Below are 20,270 nucleotides of genomic sequence, written 5' to 3'. Positions count from 1 at the left end.
ATTATTTATTTATTTGCGTGCTTTCGCAACAACCCTAAAGCAGATTATAGAATAACGCTATAATAATAATAACAACATGTAATGGTAAGTACGAATCAGGGGAAAATAGATGAGGATCGCACATATGACTTATGTTCTGGATCGCTTAGTTTCTCCTGGTGAGTTAAAGTGTTCCGCCATAAAGAATACAGAAAGATGTACGAAGCAAGTTAAGAACTTTATAGCAGCGTGGCTAGTAATATGTAATGAAAGGAGTTGGTTGGGAACATTGGGTGTGTTTTGGTGCGCATTTGCATGTAGGAAATGCCACGCCCTCAAGCCTTCGCGCGTCGTCAGAGAAAAATAAATTTAAAAAAGAAGTAAAGCTATCCCTGTAACAGGCCTTGGAGGCCCATAGGGCTGCGAGACGTCGAAGCTCCCACATTTTCTAGAGAAACGGCTCATAGATGAAGATGAGATTGTCAGCCTTACGCGCCGGCCGCTCTTGACCCCCAGGAAAATTCCTGGTACTTATTTCTGTTAAAAATATAATAAAATTGTGTGGTTGTGAGGTTTAATTTAGGCCTAACAAAAACAAAATCCGTGGCCTGTTGTCAGCAAGCGCACTATACCGACCGAGTGACCGCCGCTTGTCGGCGAAGTTAGTGCCAACTTTTAATTTAGTCCTAAAAAACTTATAAAGACATACATAGGAACAACCTGAGATAATAAACCCATAGTTAAAGTAAAGAGAATGTTGCGTGGTATGAAACGAAATCTGTAGTTATTTCCACGATACTGAACGACATTGTCTCAGCTACTAAAGTTCTATATGGCTATATTAGTTATGTTATTATGATACTCTGTAACGGAAACAAGGGGCTAAGGGCAGAGTTTAGACATTTTCTTCTGAAGGAGATTAGAGCAAGCGCAGATCGTGGTAAAAATATCTTTTTATTTTGCCGCCTCGTATTTCATCAGTGTACAATCAGTAAGTGTTACTTTCTGTCCTCAAAATAAACATACCTTAATACAAATCACATTAACTAATTCCACGGAGCTGAGTCCCTGAAAAGCCACCAGTCGCTCAGCTACTCAAGAATTTCCCAATTTTATGGAACTGGAAGTTATACTACCATGTTCACAAGGGTTCTGTATTAAAGAAATACAGGAGGTAATTATCTTGGATGATCACTTACTTACTTACTTACTTACTTACTTATGGAGTTGAGCCCTTCTTGAGGAGCCGTCAATTCTGCAGCTACTCACGAATTTCCCAGCATTTTATGGAACCCGAAGGTTCATTACCGTGTTCACAAGAGCCCTTCACTGGTCCCTATCCTGAGCCAGATCAATCCAATCCATACCATCCCATCCTATCTCTCTAATATCCATTTTATTATTGTCCACCCTCCTACGCCTTGGTCTTGGATGATATATGTTCTTCTATTCAACTAAAAACGTTGTTACCTAATTCTTCTTAATTTTCAGCGTTAAACTTGAATTTTAAAATCCAGAAAGTCGTAATTTTCTTTCTTAAAGGAAGTACATTTTAGGTATATAAAATCTAGAAAACCAATTCCAAATACATGAGGTCTCACAAATGATGAGGCTGGCAACACTGCGAACAGTGTGTCACTGTGCTCAATGGCGATAGGGGCTACCCATAGTTATATGCCTGAATTGTACACAGCAATAAATTTGTTCTCACAAGTTTAATTCAGGCAGAGTTGTTGTGCTTTAACTGAAGTAGTGTTTGGATAGCTCCACAAGAAAATGGATGATAAATATTTCGAACTAAGATTTAACTTAGGCCGCGCCATAGCTGAAGCGGTTAGTCGCTGGCTTCCCACCGCGGCGGCCCGGGTTGTATTCCGGGTCTGGTCAAGTGGGAATTGTGGTGAACAAAGTGGCGCTGGGGCGGGTTTTCTCCGAGTACTTCGGTTTCCCCTCCCAATCTTGATTCCTCCAAATTCTCCATCATCATAATCAACCGGGGCAGGCTACAATAGGCCAATCAGTGGCCGCCGTGCCGAGTGGACCCAGTTGGACTCCACCCCCTACTAAGCGAATTAAAGAAAAACTTAACTTAACATTTTTATCCAAATCTTGAAAAAAACTAACCGAAATATTTCAAATGCTATAGGAAAAGTATTGAGTATTGAGGTTACGCTAAGAGAAAGTGTATCCGAAATTTGTAAACGCTTTTCTTGAGGAATGCAGAAAGATGAGGTAGACAGCCAGTGTGGATATCCGACAACATCAGCATCGGAAGAACACGTCGAAAACCTGGCAACTCTTGTGCTCGATGAAAAGATTCTTGCTACAGAATGATTACAGAAGAACTTAATATGATCAGGGAGACAGCAGGGTTGATTTTGATGGGAATTTGGGGAATAAGATAGTTTGTACGAAGTTCGTGCCAAATAACCTCTCTAATGGCCATCTTCAACGGAGGAAGAGAAAGATTGCGCTGAATTTTTGCAACGAATTAACGAAAGTGAAGAATGTCTCAGCATGACCGTCACCGAGGATGAAAGTTCCGTTTTCCAGCGTGAAACTGAGAAAAGGATGCAGAGTTTGGGATAGAAATCTCTATAGTCAACAAGCCGCTAGAAAGCTTATACGTCAAATTCAAAAGTCAAGAAAGTGCTGATTTCAGTAACTGATTTAAAAATGATAGCATACCGGAAGTTATTCCCATCTCGACAGTTCTGGAAAGCCTGACACAGCGGGTTCGTCGTGTGGAGCCAGAATGTTTTTCATGTCAAGTGGATCCTGCACCAAGTCAAAACTCCCTCACACATGGCGCCTTCCGTCAGGGAGTTTCTGGCGAAAATGTCGAAACCCCCGTCTACTCACCAGATCTCGCCCCACGTGACTTCTTCCGCTTCTTTGCCATGGAGAATAATTCCAAAGGACAAAATTTTGAAGCCACAGACGGAATTCAGTAAGTGAGGATGGCAGTTCTGAACAGGTACAGGTAAAGTGGTCATTGTGCTCAACTAATTAGGCACTACGCCATGAAGGTGTGTGAGGGAGTGGATGTATAGATCCACGTTTTCTTTCTCCTGGGCACTAGCTGCATATGAGTGGTCAGCTTCACGCCCATGCCGCTTTACTCTCTGGGAAATAGCCCTGGTACCCATTGAAGAGAAGGCTGGCTGAAAGTCACAGACGGTCTGGACGCTTTCGAGTAAAGAAAAATCCCATGACCCTATCGACATACTATTACTTTATGTAACAAGACCGAGGAACTAAATAAACTTTTAGTTTTTGTTTTTTTTTTGAACGATGCTGTCAGAATTGACCGCATGCCAGAAGGTTTAGGTAAACAAACTTGCAGTTCAATTCTAGACATGATGAACATGTGTTCTTTTATTGCTAGTGGGGTGGGACAAGTCCCTTGTACTGCGGCCACTTCTAGCCTATTGTACCAGCCCCAGATGATAGGTAAGGGTGATTGTGGATCAATTGGTGGAATGAAGATTGGCAGGGGAAACCGAAGTACTCGGAGAAAACGTGCCCCAGCGCCACTTTGTCCACCACATATCCCACTTGACCAGACCCGGGATCGAACTCGAGCGGTGGGAAGCCAGCGACTAAGCGCTCGAGCTATGGCGCGGCCTATGAACATGTGTCACTAGCAAACAGAAGTATGTAAAAATTATCTGGGACCTGAGAACTTTAATTTACATCAAATCTAGATGTACCACAGATTTTCTTTTTACGATTACGTAAATCATGCGGACCTCCTATGGTCCGCAGATCATACGTTGGACAACCTTCAAGTGAGTGCGTAGGGAATACAAACAAGTGCGTATTGAAATGAAGAGAATTTTAAACAATCTTAAGAATTACTCTTAGTGCCGGTGTCTCATTAAAACAGTACACTGCAACGACCTCATGATTAGCAATGGCATGACCTTGTATCGAAAGCCATTCTCTGCTTCCATATTTCCATTTCTATAGGTTATGCGGCCGGTATTGAAGATCTTACATTATCATTCATAAATAAAACACATTACGGTAATCACTGACGGAACTGACGTCACCACAACGTATGACTCGGAGCGCAAAGTTCATTAATAACAATTAGCTAATTAATGGCAATGGGAACTGTGAACTCTAGAAGCCCAGGAATGAAAGTAGCAGGAAGCGAAGACACTGCAGATGGTCACAGTTGAGTGTTCTGTCTGCTGCTATCATCGGAAGCGAGGGCAAATCCGGGTTTGATAAGGTAATTCGAAAGTTGTCTTTGATTGCAACAGTAGCGGCAACTGAGACTGATTCTTCCTCAGTTCGGGGCTTCAAGACGTCACGAAAAGTGGTGAAGTGGGAAGGCAACGCGGAGCACGGAAACGGAAGTGGAGGACTTCAAGAAGGAACTGGGTGCTTTCCGTAAGCTCTATCGCACCGCGTACTTCCCCCCCCACCATTACTTCGGCTGGTTGGACAACCCATGTTTGTGTTTGTAACGGTCAACGGAGACAGTGAAATTTTGCTACAACTGTAACGACAGGCTGACTGTAACCACTGGAGCGGGCTGGAAGGGGGGAGCATCTCCACTTCTCCGGCCAGATTTCTTGAGAAAATCATAATTGGAGAAACGAAATATGCTAAGTATGAATGCAAGAAATTAAAATGGGAAGACACTGAATACACCTTGTGGAGACATCTGTATTTAAATGCAGACGCTCACAAATCTAAGGCTACATGTAAAAAAAGAAAAATTTCTTTAAATGGCTTAAACCGAAGTTTGTAAGCAAACTTTCTGGTTGCCCCCCCCCCCCCAAATCCTGACAATAACCGTAGAAGCCTGCAGGGGGGAACACAAACATTTGCTTCTCTCCGATAAGATTTTTTGGAAAAAACAAAACCCCCAAAATAAAGAAATATCTCACATACTAATACTAACAGGAAGTTCTGGGAATAACTATTTCCCTAATTTTGTCTGAAACGAAAGGACCGCATAGAAATGACGCTTCACAATGTTTGAGCTGGTGTTTTCTTTGCGGTCCGCCCTGAAGTTAAATAAAAAGGACAATTTCCGGCTTTCAGGGAGAGGACAATCACTGGCGAATTCGCGCTTCAAATTACTGCTCTACTCAGAGAGAATTAGAAAAAGGCAGGCCCCTCCTCTCATTGAAGAGGAGGTCCAATTTCAAAACACATAAGTGGTCTTAGAACGAAGAAAAATACGGTCACGGTACTGACAGAACCCGAAACCAACATTGACTGTGCTGGCGAGGCCAGCAGTAATTTACCCGACCGATAGACCTTACAGGAATTAGGGGGATACCCAGACACACAGACAGCAGCGCTTTTTGATCAGACTAAGGAGAGTAGGCTAAGAAGTGAAATGGATCTTGACCGCTGCTTGTGGCGCCAACTCCATTCCAATATAGAGCGCCATAATTCTACGGACATTCGTAAAAATATTCTTAAACGGCTAAGTCGAGGTTTGCAAGCAAATTTTCTGCGTGTTCTCCCCCCCCCCGGAAACAAGCCTAGTGGCGCCCATCACTGCAACCCCTTCAGACCCTGAGAGCGCAAGTGTGCGACACGTGACATTGACGGAGGGGGAGCAGAAACGGGAGCAGAAAGGGAGCAGAAACGGGAGCAGAGGAGGGGTGACGAAGATGAATGATGAGAAGGAGAAATAACTGTGGAAGTTAGGTTAAGAAGAATAATATTAAGGGACAGGTAGAGAAAAGGGAAAAGATAGTAGTAGTAGTAGTAGTAGTAGTAGTGGTGGTGGTGGTGGTGGTAGAAGATTAAAAGACGATGATGTAGTCTGACAAAGACTGAAATGGTGGAGAGAAAGAATTGATAAAGAATGAAAAAAGAACACTATTATAGATGAAGGAGGTAGATTAAGAGAAACAGGAAGAAGACGAAGATGATGGAAAAGACGAAGTGGGAGGAGGAGGAAGAGGAGAAGAAGACGACGAAGATGAAGGGGAAGAAGACGAAGTGGGAGGAGGAAGGAGAGAAGAAGACGAATAAGAAAAATAAGAGGAAGGAAAAGAACAAGAAGAAGAAGATGAAGGAGAAAAGACGAAAGAGAAGAAGAAGACGAAGAAGGAAAAGAAGAATATAAAAAAGTAAAGATAACTGATGAAGCAGGAGGAGGAAAGGAATATAAGAATATAGAAAGGGTAAATAAGAAAATGAAATGTGCCTCTCACGGTCGCCGCGCTGTCTAATGCAGGAATTGCCTTCGCGCGCTCAAATACTACGACAGTGGGCTCGAATGCCACTCGAGGCATGGAAGCCTGCGACTTTTCTGTCTGTGTTCTCCTTGCGATATGCCGATCCTTCATCCAACTCTCTGTAAGATTCATAGTTTCAGATTAGCTACGAAGTGGAACAGCACAGAGGGCCTACTCCGTCAGAGGAGGACGAAGCCATAAAATCATATTCCTGAAGAGATGAGTCAAGTTCAACTTTTACGGAAGCAGAAGGTTCATTGTCGTGTTCAGAGGAGTTGACTATGAAGAGTTCAGCCTTGTGGGGAGTAACGCCGTGTAGTTCGGTGACAACCAAAAGTTTCGGAGTAACATATCGCCGTCATCTTCAATGTCGAAGAGTGAACCAAGGGAGAAACCAGTAGAAGCAGGCGTCAGACTGCTGAAACAGACGCTTGTTGGGGGGAGGGAGGAAGGAGCGGACAAAGGGGTAAGGGAAGAAAGCGGATCCATCTACTGTGCATAGCATCAGTTCAGAATGTATTGGCCACTAGCGTTGTTGCTCTTGATAAAGGCAGTGACTTGGAGCTTGCACAGAGTATAGAGTATACACTGAATGTTTTAGCTCAGGTAGTAGTTGCTGATTAATGTTACTGCCGCGCCTTTAGTGCTTCCGACTTCCTGCGTTTCTCACAACTCTCAAGATTAGGGTACACTAATCTTAGCTTACCTCGTCGTTTGCCACCGTAAGAATCTCAAATCTCATATACCAGAACGCTCGTGTACTTGAATTTCTGTACTGATCTAGACGTATTATTTGTGTCTGTTCTGGTAGCGACAAAATTTCCGCCAACAATTTTCCTTGCATATTTTGACCGATATACATACTTAATATATTGTGACATGTTGCGCAAAGCCGAGCCCCCCCCCACACCAGCAGTGACGCGGCGGGTGAGTCAGCGCTCCCCTCCCACCCCTCAGCGGTAACGTAACGCTCGCGTAATAGGCGAGTAGTCACCCCGCATCCTGGCAGCTATGCGCGGTGACGTCACGAGCGGAGCCGAAGATAGCCGAGCCCCGTAACCGGGTAACTATGCAAGGCGAATCAACAGCGGTGACGTAACAGGATGACGTGGCACTCATTACGCAACGGGCAAGCACTGCAGCTATATAAGTGAGCTGCACAGCTGGTACTGAGTCAGTCAGTGAGTCCTGGAGCTACCGCCGAGTTAGCCAGCAACTAGTCAGTGGTATTCTGGCATTTGGAGTGTACTAATTGTGATACTGCAGATAGCAGTAACCGTAAATCTGTAATTTGGGTGATTGTAAGTGCGAATGTGAAATAAAATTCGCTACATCGAATACATCGTGAAGTTATTTGTCGCGATATAAGCCCGATACGCGACAATTGGTGTCAGAAGTGGGATCAGTTGCGAGGAAACACGTTACAATATTAATTCAATCCTTGCCTAGGTGAGTTCTGATGGTGAGGTGTAAGGATGGTCATAACATTCTCTAGTATTACATACTGTGGTGTGTAGAGCAGTTGCTATGCAAAGAATGAGAAATAAACAAACATATCAGAACCGTTTCTATGCAACGGCTCGGTAAACACGTTCCCGCTGCAAAGAATATGCGTGCAGCAATCAAAGAATTGCCGCGCTATAACAATAGAAACCGGCTGTTTCGTAAAGTAACTCTGAGAGTCAGTTCAGTTGTGGGATATTCTCTGGACAGTAACGACGTGAGCGCGTGAAGCGGAAGAATCTCGAGTGTTAGGAGTCGTTGCCAGGGAACGTCTAGTGAAGACACTGCGGACTGGAGAAGACTTAATGTCTGCAGCAGTGATTTGTAAAGTGTGGATATTAGCTGTGGTGCTTTAATTACTTGTAGTTACGAGTTGTGTGTATAAATGGTCAATAAATTGAGTCACCAATCGAAACCTCGTCTATACTCACACTCCATACATTAAAACACCTACATATGACGCATGTCTGTCATTCACGCGTCACTGAGCAGAACATGAACTAAACTTATGTAGGGTGACTGCGGTTCCAATACGGATCCGAAGCCCTCGTTTTCCCACGAAGTAACTTCGCTCTTGACCTTCATGACACAAATTGCTTTGTACGTACCAACGCACCTACCTGTCATGACGGGCGTTGGTGACGTAGTGGACAGCGGCGTGGACTGAGGAGATGGCGTTCCCGTCGGGGTGGTACTGCTCTCCGCGTCAGCATTGCCATCAGCCGCCGCTGCACTCGCCAGATTTCACACTTCTGAATAATCGTGTCTCACTCGAAACAAATTTCTCGCCCGTAGAATTCCCACAGGAAACAAGACCTTCACAATTCCCCTTTGATTAGCGAGAAAAGTAACCTGAAAGTTATTATGCGGTAAATGCAAGGGTAGCACATGTCACACGCACATGACCCTGTGACCTAGCAACGTATGACCCGGCACACGACTTTCTTGGATTTTGAAGTCTGTGTTTAAAGATAAATTATTTCAGAAGCATCAAATAACATTAACAGAAAATAAAAGCAACATCCAATAACCTTCAACTATGAAGAGTACTATCTTCTGGGATGTGACACTATGTTGTCTGGTAGGAGTTTACCGACGTTTCGGAGGTAAACACTGCCTAGATCTTTTGGGGTCGAAGAGTAAGTAGGCAAGTAAACAGAAAATCAAACTCTGCTTGTCTTACTCTTCGACTATTATTAAGGAAACGTCGATAAATTAGAACCTGCAGTCAAATTTAGTATTCTAGTCGTTTACATATACTCTAATAATTGGTACCAATGTTCAAAACTACAATTAAGGTCTTCTAGTATATGAGATCATGTATTCTGGAAGGTGGTTACCTTCCTTTTTGAGATACTTACTGCCTCGCATCTAGAAAATGTAGGTCTGAACAGCATTCTCCTCCAGAATGTTAATTAAACTGTCATAACTCAGAAGGCGATAAAGCAAATCTCCTCCTTTTTTTTTTCCTTGGCACTACAGCCCCAGTGGGCCTAGGCCTACCGCCATGAACTTCTCCGTTCACTTAGGTGTTTCTAGATCTTACACATAGGACTCCTTGGGCGAGTGATCAGCTCGTCGCAAGGCCTCTACCTGTAGACAAACACAGAAAAACGCACAGAAACATCCATGCCCTGAGTGGGATTCAAACCCACGATCCCGGTTTCTGAGTGAGCGAAGACAGTGCATGCCTTAGACTGCTCGGCTACCGTGACCGGCCTCGACCTCCTTTACAAAGACCAAATCTCAGTGCTTGGCAGGATTTTTTTCCCTGGCACTACAGCCCCAGTGGGCCTAGGCCTACCTCCATGAACTTCTCCGTTCACTTCGGTTTTTCTAGATCTTATACATTCGGTAGGACTCCTTGGGCGAGTGATCAGCTCGTCGCAAGGCCTCTACCTGTACACAAACACAGAAAAACGCACACAAACATCCCTGCCCTGAGTGGGATTCGAACCCACGATCCCGGTTTCTGAGTGAGCGAAGACAGTGCACGCCTTAGACCGCTCGGCTACCGTGACCGGTTGCTCGGCAGGATTACATGAAATGAATGAATGGTGGTGCAGCGATTTAGCTAAAATTCCAGTAAATAAATAATGCGTTTAACATATTTCAAATTATATAATAAATTACTGAAAAATTGTAGGCTTGATTAACTTAATGTTTCGTCATCTTCAAAATGAATATTATGAAACTAGTTATAACATCTTGACTGTTTGTTTTCCAGATGTTATTCCGATCATACATTTAAATGATGGTAGACCAATTACACTAGTTACTGAAACGTATTTGATATCTGAAAGTCGTTCAAAACGATTAAAATTTTGAAAAGTTATTTAATGTGTTCGTATTGGTGGTCCTGTATATATAATTCTTTTTCTGGAATTTACATGCTGTTTTGTTAGGAATGAGGCGTTACGCTTATTTCTTTTTTAATTTCCAGCGTCTCCTCTTATTTATATGAAGTAAGTTTGCATAGTGTAATTAATATCACCTCGTATCTACAAAATACGAACTCCTCAAATATAGTCTTTCAAGAAAATAATTAAAATCTGGCATTGAAAGCAACGGGGGCACGCGGAGCGTAGTTGATTGAGGCACTATGCTACAAGCCGGAAGGTCACGGCTTCAAGTTCCGATGAAGTCATTGGATTTTTTCAATTGATCTAATCCTTCCAGCTGCACTATGGCCCTGGGATCGACTCAGCCTCGAACAGAAATGAGTACCAGGTATATTCTTGGATTATTCTTGGGGGTAATGGGCGGCAGGCGCGTAAGGCTGACAACCTTACCGCCATCTATGAGCCGATTGTCTAGAAAATGTGGGACCCTCAACATCTCACAACCCTATGGGCCTCCACGGCCTCTTACAGGGCTACCTTCACTTTACTTACTTTACTTTACTTTTATTGAAAACACCCAGAGATACTGACCACCAATTCCTATGCATTAAGTTCCGTCAGAAAGACAGAAAATTTTCAGATATACGAAATTTACCGATATAAAATAATTAACGTGAATTTTAATATGGCAAAACAATTAACTAGCACCAAATCATAACAAAATATTCCTGCCTAAATAATATACATTATTGTTTAAAGATCCCACGGATTCGCGGTGGGTCCAGAACGTAAAATAAAGCAGTTCATAATTCAATGCGTAGAACTTAGTGTCTCACAGCGGACCCGAAGTAACGCATTGCAAAAATAAATATATTATAGTGACTGAACAATTGAAAAAAAAAATCTTAAAGAAGATGGAATTGGATACAAGACAGCTTCGATTATTCTGACCGAGACTTTTCGTGTACTTCCTCCGTCCCTCCAAATAAATTGCGATGTAGCACCTTGACACTAGATCACAACCGCTCCTTTCTACATTCTTCCGAATTCATCATTCACTATCATCCTATCACTGTCGTCGTGGAACAAACTGCATATGAATTACACACGACAGTGGTCACTTTGCCCCATCACTAAAATTTCTTGACTGACGACATAGAAAAGTGGAAAACGAATCGTATCGACATCCCTGGGCATATCCACTGACGTTACTTTCAATTGCAGAAGCTTAGGATATAATTGTGACCTGTTTCTCATAAGTTCAGCAGATATAACATAATTTTGCTCGCCGCCTGTTTTTTCGACCCTGAAAATAGAGACAGTAATTCTTTCGAAACGCAGCGAACTACTTGACTACATGGTGTTACATCCCACAAGATAGTACTGTTTATAGTAACCGCTGTGAGAACCATTTCCTTGGAGATGGATATTACGAAAATTTCATAATTGGCACAAAGCAGCATGGAAATGATAATTCGTGTTCGCAAAATAATTCAATTTTTTAATTGCAACTTTAAGTTCTATTTAGAAATCTACAAAAGAATGTGTCTGAGGCTGTTTTAAGATCGAGGTAAGATAATACATCTGAAAACTAGCCATTAAGATGATTTATTTCGGCCACAATTTCGTATCAAAACTTGACATATTAATTTGAGCGCATTCAGTATCCCTTCTAGTGTACGCCAATCACGTGTTTTAATGCCCCAATCCGCCATACTATAAGAATCCAAATTATATGAAACGTTTTAAATTTTGTATTGTGATTACAAGAGTTATGTGTAATTCAGCATACACTGTAGGAATTTTAGCATAAACACTGCGCTCGATTAAACACGAATTGAATTACCGGAATTGTTTTCGATATAACTGCCTGAAATATGAAGTTAAATTACGATATAAAGATTTTCTAACCGGTAAAATTGTTTGCAAAAAGGAACCTGTAACACATCTTAAGCCTGAAGAAAGCAGTCTTCTGGGATTTGGCACCGTGTATATGTGGTGTTAACCGACGTTTCGGAGGAACGTATCGCCCCCATCTTCAGGGTTGAAGAAGTATAAGTAAATCTGCAAGCGACAACACCGTGAGACACGGTGACAGATTTACTTATACTTCTTCAACCCTGAAGATGGGGGCGATACGTTCCTCCGAAACGTCGGTTAACACCACATATACACGGTGCCAAATCCCAGAAGACTGCTTTCTTCATAGTCACCGCCGTGAAAGCCTCAAATCATCTTAAGCCTGTAAATAATATTTGCTCACATAACGAATTTAACGCAATATTCTGAAGAGTAGCGCAAACAAGAACACAGTTCTTTGCGTTCAATGAGCAACAAACTCAGTTTGGTTAGTAGCACTCTAATAGCAGTACCGTGTCAACAAACAACACTGAAGTCACTACGTCAAACAACCTCTGGATAGAAGGCAAAGTATTGACCGGCAAGCCATGGCGCATTGATTCATGAATCGTTAAACTTTCCGTGCCAGAACGCGTGTATCATTGCTTCAGTGTAAATATTTCACACCTAGTGATGAAATCTGTGAAAGGTTTGGATGATTACATCTGTCAGAATCAGAGATAAATGAAGTCGGCAATTCAAGAAGTCAAATTTGTATACTACCGTTTAAATTTGTTTAATCTGGATGGATTTAAAAGTAAATGTTGAAATAAACATATCTTTCCTAAAATGTTTCTGAAACGACGTTATTTTAACGTGATGTTTAATTAATACTAATTTAAATGAACAAGTACTATTAACACTAAACACAAAATACCGGTTTATGAAAATGAAATTTGACGGAATAAGTATCACTAATTATATAGTATTTAAATAATCACATAAAACTAAAATAGAATCAAATTATTAAAATATATCCATTAAATTTTAAGGGATTTAAAACTGACAAAGACGAAACTCCTTGTAACGCCTTCGCGTATTTTCACTTTATACGCACTCAGATTTTAAATCTGTTAACTGCTTTTAATAAATCACGTTCATTACTAACATACAACCATGGAAATCCTTGAATAAAACACAACGCAGGTTGTCCAACACTCGATAAAATGTAATATAACAAACAAATTCTAATGAAAGAAAAAGCACACTCCTTCGAAAACAATTTCTGACATTAAATTATAACGATCAATTAGTAAATAAGTGTCTGTAGTGTATACGTATAAAATATATATCACAGCACTGAATTAAGAAAGAAAACATGTAGTGACGTTGTCCTTTTGTTTTATTGAATCGATCGTCGGATATTTTTACATGTTCTGCTGTAGTGGCGGCAGTGGTGTTAGTGTAGTAGTATGATTGTGAGCACACGGATATTGCAGCCTGCGTGCTTTGGCGCTGGCATCGGCCGTACTACCTAGCGAAGCAGGACAGAGATATAGGCAAACATGCTTTGCTAGGCTGGCAGGCTGGCTCGTCAGGCTGGCGCCTATACTGCTGGGAGGATTACACGAGGAGGGAAATAGGCGTCGGCGTCAACGTCGACTCTCTTCCACATGCGCACCAAAGCCACCCTCAACTCGACTTGTCCGGCTCAAGTTTCGATCCGTGAGGGGGTGTTCATATTATCTGCACCAAGAACATCAAACAACTTCCCCTTCTGCCTGACTCCCTTCATTCATCCGTCTAGTCATATAATTCAGACTGTAATTTTTAAAAACGTATCTTAATTTCGAAAACTACTAATCGATAAAAAAAAAAGGCTTGCCGGTCACGGTAGCCGAGCGGTCTAAGGCATGTACTGTCTTCGCTCGCTCGGAAGCCGGGATCGTGGGTCCGAATCCCACTCAGGGCATGGATGTTTAGTTTGTGTGTGTGCGTTTTTCTGTTTGTGTACAGGTAGAGGCCTTGCGACGAGCTGATCACCCGCCCAAGGAGTCCTATCGAATGTGTAAGATCTAGAAAAACCGAAGTGAACGGAGAAGTTCATGGAGGTAGGCCTAGGCCCACTGGGGCTGTAGTGCCAAGGAGGAAAAAAATGATTACACTATAAAATTTGTGATTTCTATTCGGAAGAAACCCGTTTCGAATCTCGACCGGGAAATTGGCTATTCCAGCCGAGGTTTGCCGTACTCAATCCATTCACAGAAATGTTAGAGCAGTACATTCAAATGGACAACGACCATTTTCATTCGAACCCCTTCCAGTGCACTTCTCACGGTCAATCATTAGCCGCTACGAAATTTGAACCGTTTAAAACGTCCTTAAGTAAGCTACAAATATTTTCGCCTCGCCATAGCTCAAGCGGTTAGTCGCTGGCTTCCCACCGCGGCAGCCCGGGTTCGATCGCGGGTCTGGTCAAATGGAATTTGTGGTGGACAAAGTGGCGCTGGGGCAGGTTTTCTCAGAGTATTTTGGTTTCCCCTGCTAATCTTCATTCCACCAGTTGCACCACAATCACCCTCACCTATCATCTGGGGCTGGTGCAATAGGCCAGAAGTGGCCGCAGTACAAGGGACTTGGTCCCACCCCACTAGAAATAAAAAAAAGCTATAAATAAATAAATAACTTGAAGAGGCAATCGGTAATGACACAGTCAAATTGGAACTACAGCTCCATTTGCTGTCTTGGGATAAACTTTGCTTCTCTTCATATTGTGATCTTCTGAACTAAGAACCCGTGCGGTCAGGTTAGTGGATACCAATGTTTCTGAAGATGAAGGCAATATATTCCTCCGAAACTCTAATTCCCACTTCCCAGACTACATGGTGGCGAATCCAGAAGATTCATCTTTAGCGTTGAAAATGGAGGCACTATTTTCACCCGAAACGTTGTTACTCACCTACGAGACTATACTATGTAAATTCAAGATATCCAACTTCGATGTACACAAGATTCTGTTGTGCGTTTCCACCGTCGTGTGAGCTGTTGCTTTTCTTGGTTAGACGCGCTCAAAATTAAATTAATGATACGGCTAGCTGAATTCCTGTTCCAGCCGGAGTTCTGCTTATTGAACTACAAAAAAAAAAAAACTCCGTTGCCTGTAGTCCGCAAGCGAACTATACCGACCGAGCGACCGCCGGTTGTCGGCGAAGTTAGTGCCTACTTTAGCGGATAGAGGGTGTCCCCGTGGTCAGCGCAACGGATCCCCACGGCCGTTAATCTCGATTTTCTAGACCGGAGCCTCTACTTCCTTGAAATAGCTCCTCAATTATCCTCACGAGGCTGAGTGAACCACGTTTCAGATCCACTACTTCTCAGAAAATCTGATAGCGTCGGGAATCGAACTCGGAACCTCTTGCTGACCTAAATTCAAGGTGAGCCTAGCCCTGAACACCTTACTTTCAGTGGAAAGTATTTACGTAAAAACGATGCTTTCTGCTTATCTTTTCAACGATTATGGCAAATGTAAAACAGTATATACCTAGCTCATTAAGTGTTAGTTCCCTATGTTAGAATTGAGGCTGTCACAGGGGGGACTATGAACAGTACCATAACCCAGAATATATTTCAGTGCAGCCCAGTAGAAAATTCACCGACATTTCGTAAGAACATGCTACTTTCATCGTCAGAGAAGCAGAGTCGATGTTTGGTGGCTTGGCTTACTTTTCAACCTTCCAGACAGGAACAATATTGTAGCATGTACATCAAAAAGTTCAACTGTCTGACAGTAATAAAGATCTGGTCGTAAGCCCTAGATGGGTGCTCTATTCCAAGACAGACTGGCCGACTGACCGTCGGTCATAACATAACTTTGACTTTGGCAGCTCAGTTAGTGAGTGCAGTGCAGTTGCAGTGAAGTGAGTTTGTTGGTGAGCAGTCAGAAGACTGCTGCAGTTCAGTCATTGTGAGCTGTTATCGTTAGAAGCTGGGGACACAGAGTATGGGGAAGGTTCGTCGTTGGAAGCCATTACTAGACAATGACCGGTGAAGACACAACAGACCGAAAACACTTGGTGCATACCGTAATGAGTTTTAGAGTGTGTGAATTAGCTATAGCGCTGTAGTTACTTCTAAATGTTCAATGAATCCAATTAGCAATCCAAGCCCCGTCTATAGTCACTCATACCTCCCAAATATTTATGAACTCTATCGCAATACACCGCGTTACATGGCAAAATACGTTATTTTTCTGTTCCCAGTAAAGAGAACCGGAAGTACTGTTTCCAGGACATTTTTATTTCTAATGCTAGCATGCACGTATATAATCTTCCATTATGAAAACTATGTACTCCCTTAGATGTCTTGTTATAGAACTGGTATAACACGAAATATAATACGTCATATTCATATCAAATTAAACCGCTGAAGAAATCAATTAAAATAAAATTAATATAGAAGTGAACAAGATAAACGTAAAGAACAATAACAGATAACAAGAAAAATTGTACGTATGCCAGTAAAACATATCAGTAGCTTGGCCGGTTCACTGGTTATTCTGCTTGAATTTTTTCTTCTCCTCAACCCCTCCAACAAATATTGGGGTAGTACCTTTCTTAGGCCAAGACCGCTTCCTTCCATATCCTTCCAATTCATCAGTCATCCGTCTCTATCATCCGACCATATAGACACTGTGATATGACGGTTGAAACCGCAATGGTTGAGCCGGATCAGACGTCAATTGCTGAGCAACGGCTCGGTAATCATATTTCTGCGGTAAGGAATATTAACAAAGGCTAAATTTCGCCAAGTGGGAGGTGGAGACGAGCTGGGTCCACGTGGCACGGCGGCCACTGATTGGCCTATTGTACTTGCCCCGGGTGATTATGATGATGGAGAATTTGGTGGAATGAAGACTGGCAGGGAAAACCGAAGTACTCGGAGAAAACCCGCCCCAGCGCCACTTTGTCCACCACAAATCTCACTTGAAAAGACCCGGGATCGAACCCGGGCCGCCGGGGTGGGAAACCAGCGACTAACCGCTTGAGCTATGGTGCGGCCTTAACAAAGACTAGCTTCCATCACAAAATAAAAAAAATAAAAAACAGCGAACGAGTCGCTGCCAGGTAACAGGTTGCTAAACATGAGATATCCGAGACAAGGTATTTATGAAGAACAGAAGAACAGAACCCTGAGGACGGTGATCTGTTATATTCTCAGACAGTTACAAAAGGGAGTGCATTCGTGCATTCAAGCAACGAGAGATTAGTCAGAGATTCGTCAGGCAGATGTCGTTGAGAAGGAGTTCAACGTGTGAGCTGTCCTAATTGACTCTACTTGTGAAGAAGTGTTATTAAACCAAATCATAAAATCCAGAACCTATTATTATTAGTCACCCCAACCCCTTACAAGTGAAAAAATATATATATGTATTTATATATTATATTATATTATATTTAATGACTGTCAGTATCTAGTTTATATATAATCTAGATACTGTCAGTCGTTAAATAAACTACAAATAATCGACAGCAAACATTCTCTATAACCTCGTCCCCTTAGTAATTTGACTTTTGTTGTTATATAGACTATCACAAGCAAAATAATTTCTATTATTAATCGGGGAGGTCAATGGAATGAACATTGAATATTTACTAAACAGAACTTCATGTAGAGTACATACGTAGAAAATAATATGCCTCATTTCCGAACAATAAAAATACTAATCGTGGAGTTGTGAACAAAACACGCTTCATTCTGGATCGTTACTCTATACTTTATGTTTCTCTGAATGTAAGACTGGCTCTGATCGGAGCAGGAAATAACGTCTTTACGTACGTTCCGGGTCATGGATGTTAAGGTCCATAAACGCTTACATTAAAATTGTATCATCTTATAACGACGAAACAAAACATGAAGAACAAATGACTCACGTTTAAACAGAACCAAGACACTAAACCTGTACCTCATACTTTCAATTCCAAATTGTAATTCAAAACAAAGATCAACGGAGGGGTCCTCCTGTGTCCATCTCAGCTGCTAGGACCATGAGGACTTCTTCGTGGTATGTAATGAAGCCTTACTTCGCTCTTTGAGATTGTGCATTTTCTAAATGCGGCCTACCCTTGGGACACGTCATCAGTAGCAGAAACTGGATACAATCTCAGAAATCTACGTTAAGGATTGAAGTTCATCCGAAAATTTGCAACAAACACATTTAGTATCATTCAACACAAAGGAAGAGTTCCATTCTTTTAAATTGTAGCGATCTTTATATAGGACTACACCTAATAATAAACACTTGGGTGGGTCGCGATCTACTCTGAGGGTGGGTCTCCGTGTATGCAAGAATTATTTAAAATATGCTCTATCCATGCACAATATTGGGAAGTCAGTAATCATGTAAATTTATTTAAGTTCCTACTGTCACCGTACACTCTGGTAGGGACCTGCAACAGTGTACAGAACTGCACTTTTCCTGACTGTGCAGGAACATTCTATAGCCTACTGTAGGTGCAGTGAGGCTGTAAAGCTCTTTAGGTTCCTGCTGTCACCGTACAATCTCATAGGGACCTGCAACAGTGTGCAGAACTGCACTTTTCGTGACAGTACAGGAACATTTTATAGCTTACTGTAGGTGTAGAGAGGCTGTAAAGCTCTTTGGGTTCCTGCTGTCACCGTGCAGTCTGATAGGGACGTGCAACAGTGTGCAGAACTTCACATTTCGTGACTGTACAGGTACATTCTATAGCTTACTGTAGGTGTAGAGAGGCTGTAAAGCTCTTTGGGTTCCTGCTGTCACCGTGCAGTCTGATAGGGACGTGCAACAGTGTGCAGAACTTCACATTTCGTGACTGTACAGGTACATTCTATAGCTTATTGTAGGTGTAGAGAGGCTGTAAAGCTCTTTAGGTTCCTGCTGTCACCGTACAATCTCATAGGGACCTGCAACAGTGTGCAGAACTGCACTTTTCGCAGGCCGGAAGATATGGGGGGAGTGGGGTCACGTAAATTTATGTGTTGAGAACCCCTGAGACTACAGATAAGCTGAACAGGATGTCTTGTGTAAGATTTCAGGCTGCCTTGTCCTTGTGTTTAATTCAGTATCACACCATAAAGCTTATGGGAGAATCGAAATATAAATACAGGTACTCTTAAATTCGAAACAACTTTGTTGCTCAACACGCTTGAAATTAACAGTGTCCCAATGAAATTAACTGGAAACTGAGAATCTTGACGCAAAAATCCTATTTATATTCACCTGTCTGACTCCAGAAAAAAGCTATTCTTTAATGGAAACGGAAGACAAGATGCTCATTCAAGATGTACTATATAACTTAATTCTCATGCAACAAGTTAACGCTCTACAAGTCATTGCTATGGTAACCCGAAATTGCATAATTTGAGAGATTTTATTTACCGTTACAATACCTTTATAAATATACAGGAATATGCTTTGAGTGATTTCTGACTCATCTTCTTATGACAAATTCCATATAAGGCGCAAAGGCAACATATCACGATGCGGCCATATTAGAACTACGATTATAATAAACGAGCCGCCACTGCATTAGTATTGTCCGTACTTTTATTGGCCTTTCTCAACAGAAAGCGCCGTGGATCTGGCCGAGTCCACTAAATTAGATAGGGATTGCAGGGTGTGTGTGGGTTAGTCAGACAACAGCGTCACATTTCCTCTAACAATGCAGCTACAACCACTGTCACTCCACCCAATATCTACTGCATAGGAGACTGGTTGTATCCCAGAAGCAGTTTGAACGCTATGCAGAACACAAGAACCTCTTGCTTCTGTCATGAATGCGCCCCGTCGCTTCGTTTCTCCAGTCCCGCATGCAGTCGCTATACCGACAAATTATCAGAGGTTGTAACATTAAATAAAAATATATCATCATCAGTAATCTGTCAAGACAACAGGTCCACAGTCTCTTCCAAAACATTTCCTCCACTTGATGCAATCTAGAGCTTTCTCCTTCAAATGAAAATACCCTCTTCTGTCCCCAAGGTCATCCAGCATCTTCTTACGTTTTCTTCCTCGTCTTCTGGTCACTTCTGTCCGCCCCTCTATCTTTCCTTCAATAACTTCTTTTAGAAGGCAGTTACCGCGTAAGATATGACCAATCCAATTAGCCTTCCGTTTTCTTATTTCGTGTAGGACAGTCCTCTGCTCACTGACTCTAATTAACACTTCTTCATTTCTCACATAATCGGTCCAACTGATCTTCTCCATCCTTCTCCAAGACCACATTTCGAAGCTTTCCAGATGTTTCTGATCTACTGCCCTAAGTGTCCAAGTTTCAGCCCCATACAAAGCTATGCTCCAAATGTAGCATTTCACTAGTTTCTTTCTCAGATTTAGGTTCAATTTGCTGGTAAA

The 20,270-nt window shown here is 42.2% G+C and overlaps 1 protein-coding gene across 2 annotated transcripts in view; it reads right to left on the bottom strand.

Moving 5' to 3' along the window:
• LOC111870716 (probable nuclear hormone receptor HR3) overlaps window positions 1-20,270 on the bottom strand; it is a 387,261-nt gene that overhangs the window by 312,976 nt on the left and 54,015 nt on the right. Inside the window, exon 1 of one of the 2 annotated variants that reach the window (XM_033753975.1) lies at window positions 8,318-8,609. The exons of the other annotated variant lie outside the window; for it this stretch is intronic. Coding sequence (XP_033609866.1) covers window positions 8,318-8,324 — 7 coding nt within the window. The 5' untranslated portion in view covers window positions 8,325-8,609. Of the gene's footprint in view, window positions 1-8,317; window positions 8,610-20,270 lie in introns of those variants that run through there. 2 annotated transcript variants of the gene reach the window in all.

Source organism: Cryptotermes secundus, unplaced genomic scaffold (assembly GCF_002891405.2).
Source record: "Cryptotermes secundus unplaced genomic scaffold, Csec_1.0 scaffold161, whole genome shotgun sequence".
In the NCBI taxonomy this organism is placed as follows: domain Eukaryota; kingdom Metazoa; phylum Arthropoda; class Insecta; order Blattodea; family Kalotermitidae; genus Cryptotermes; species Cryptotermes secundus.
The sequence above is the reverse complement of the archived record's forward strand: the minus strand, read 5'-3'. Positions and strand labels throughout refer to the sequence as shown.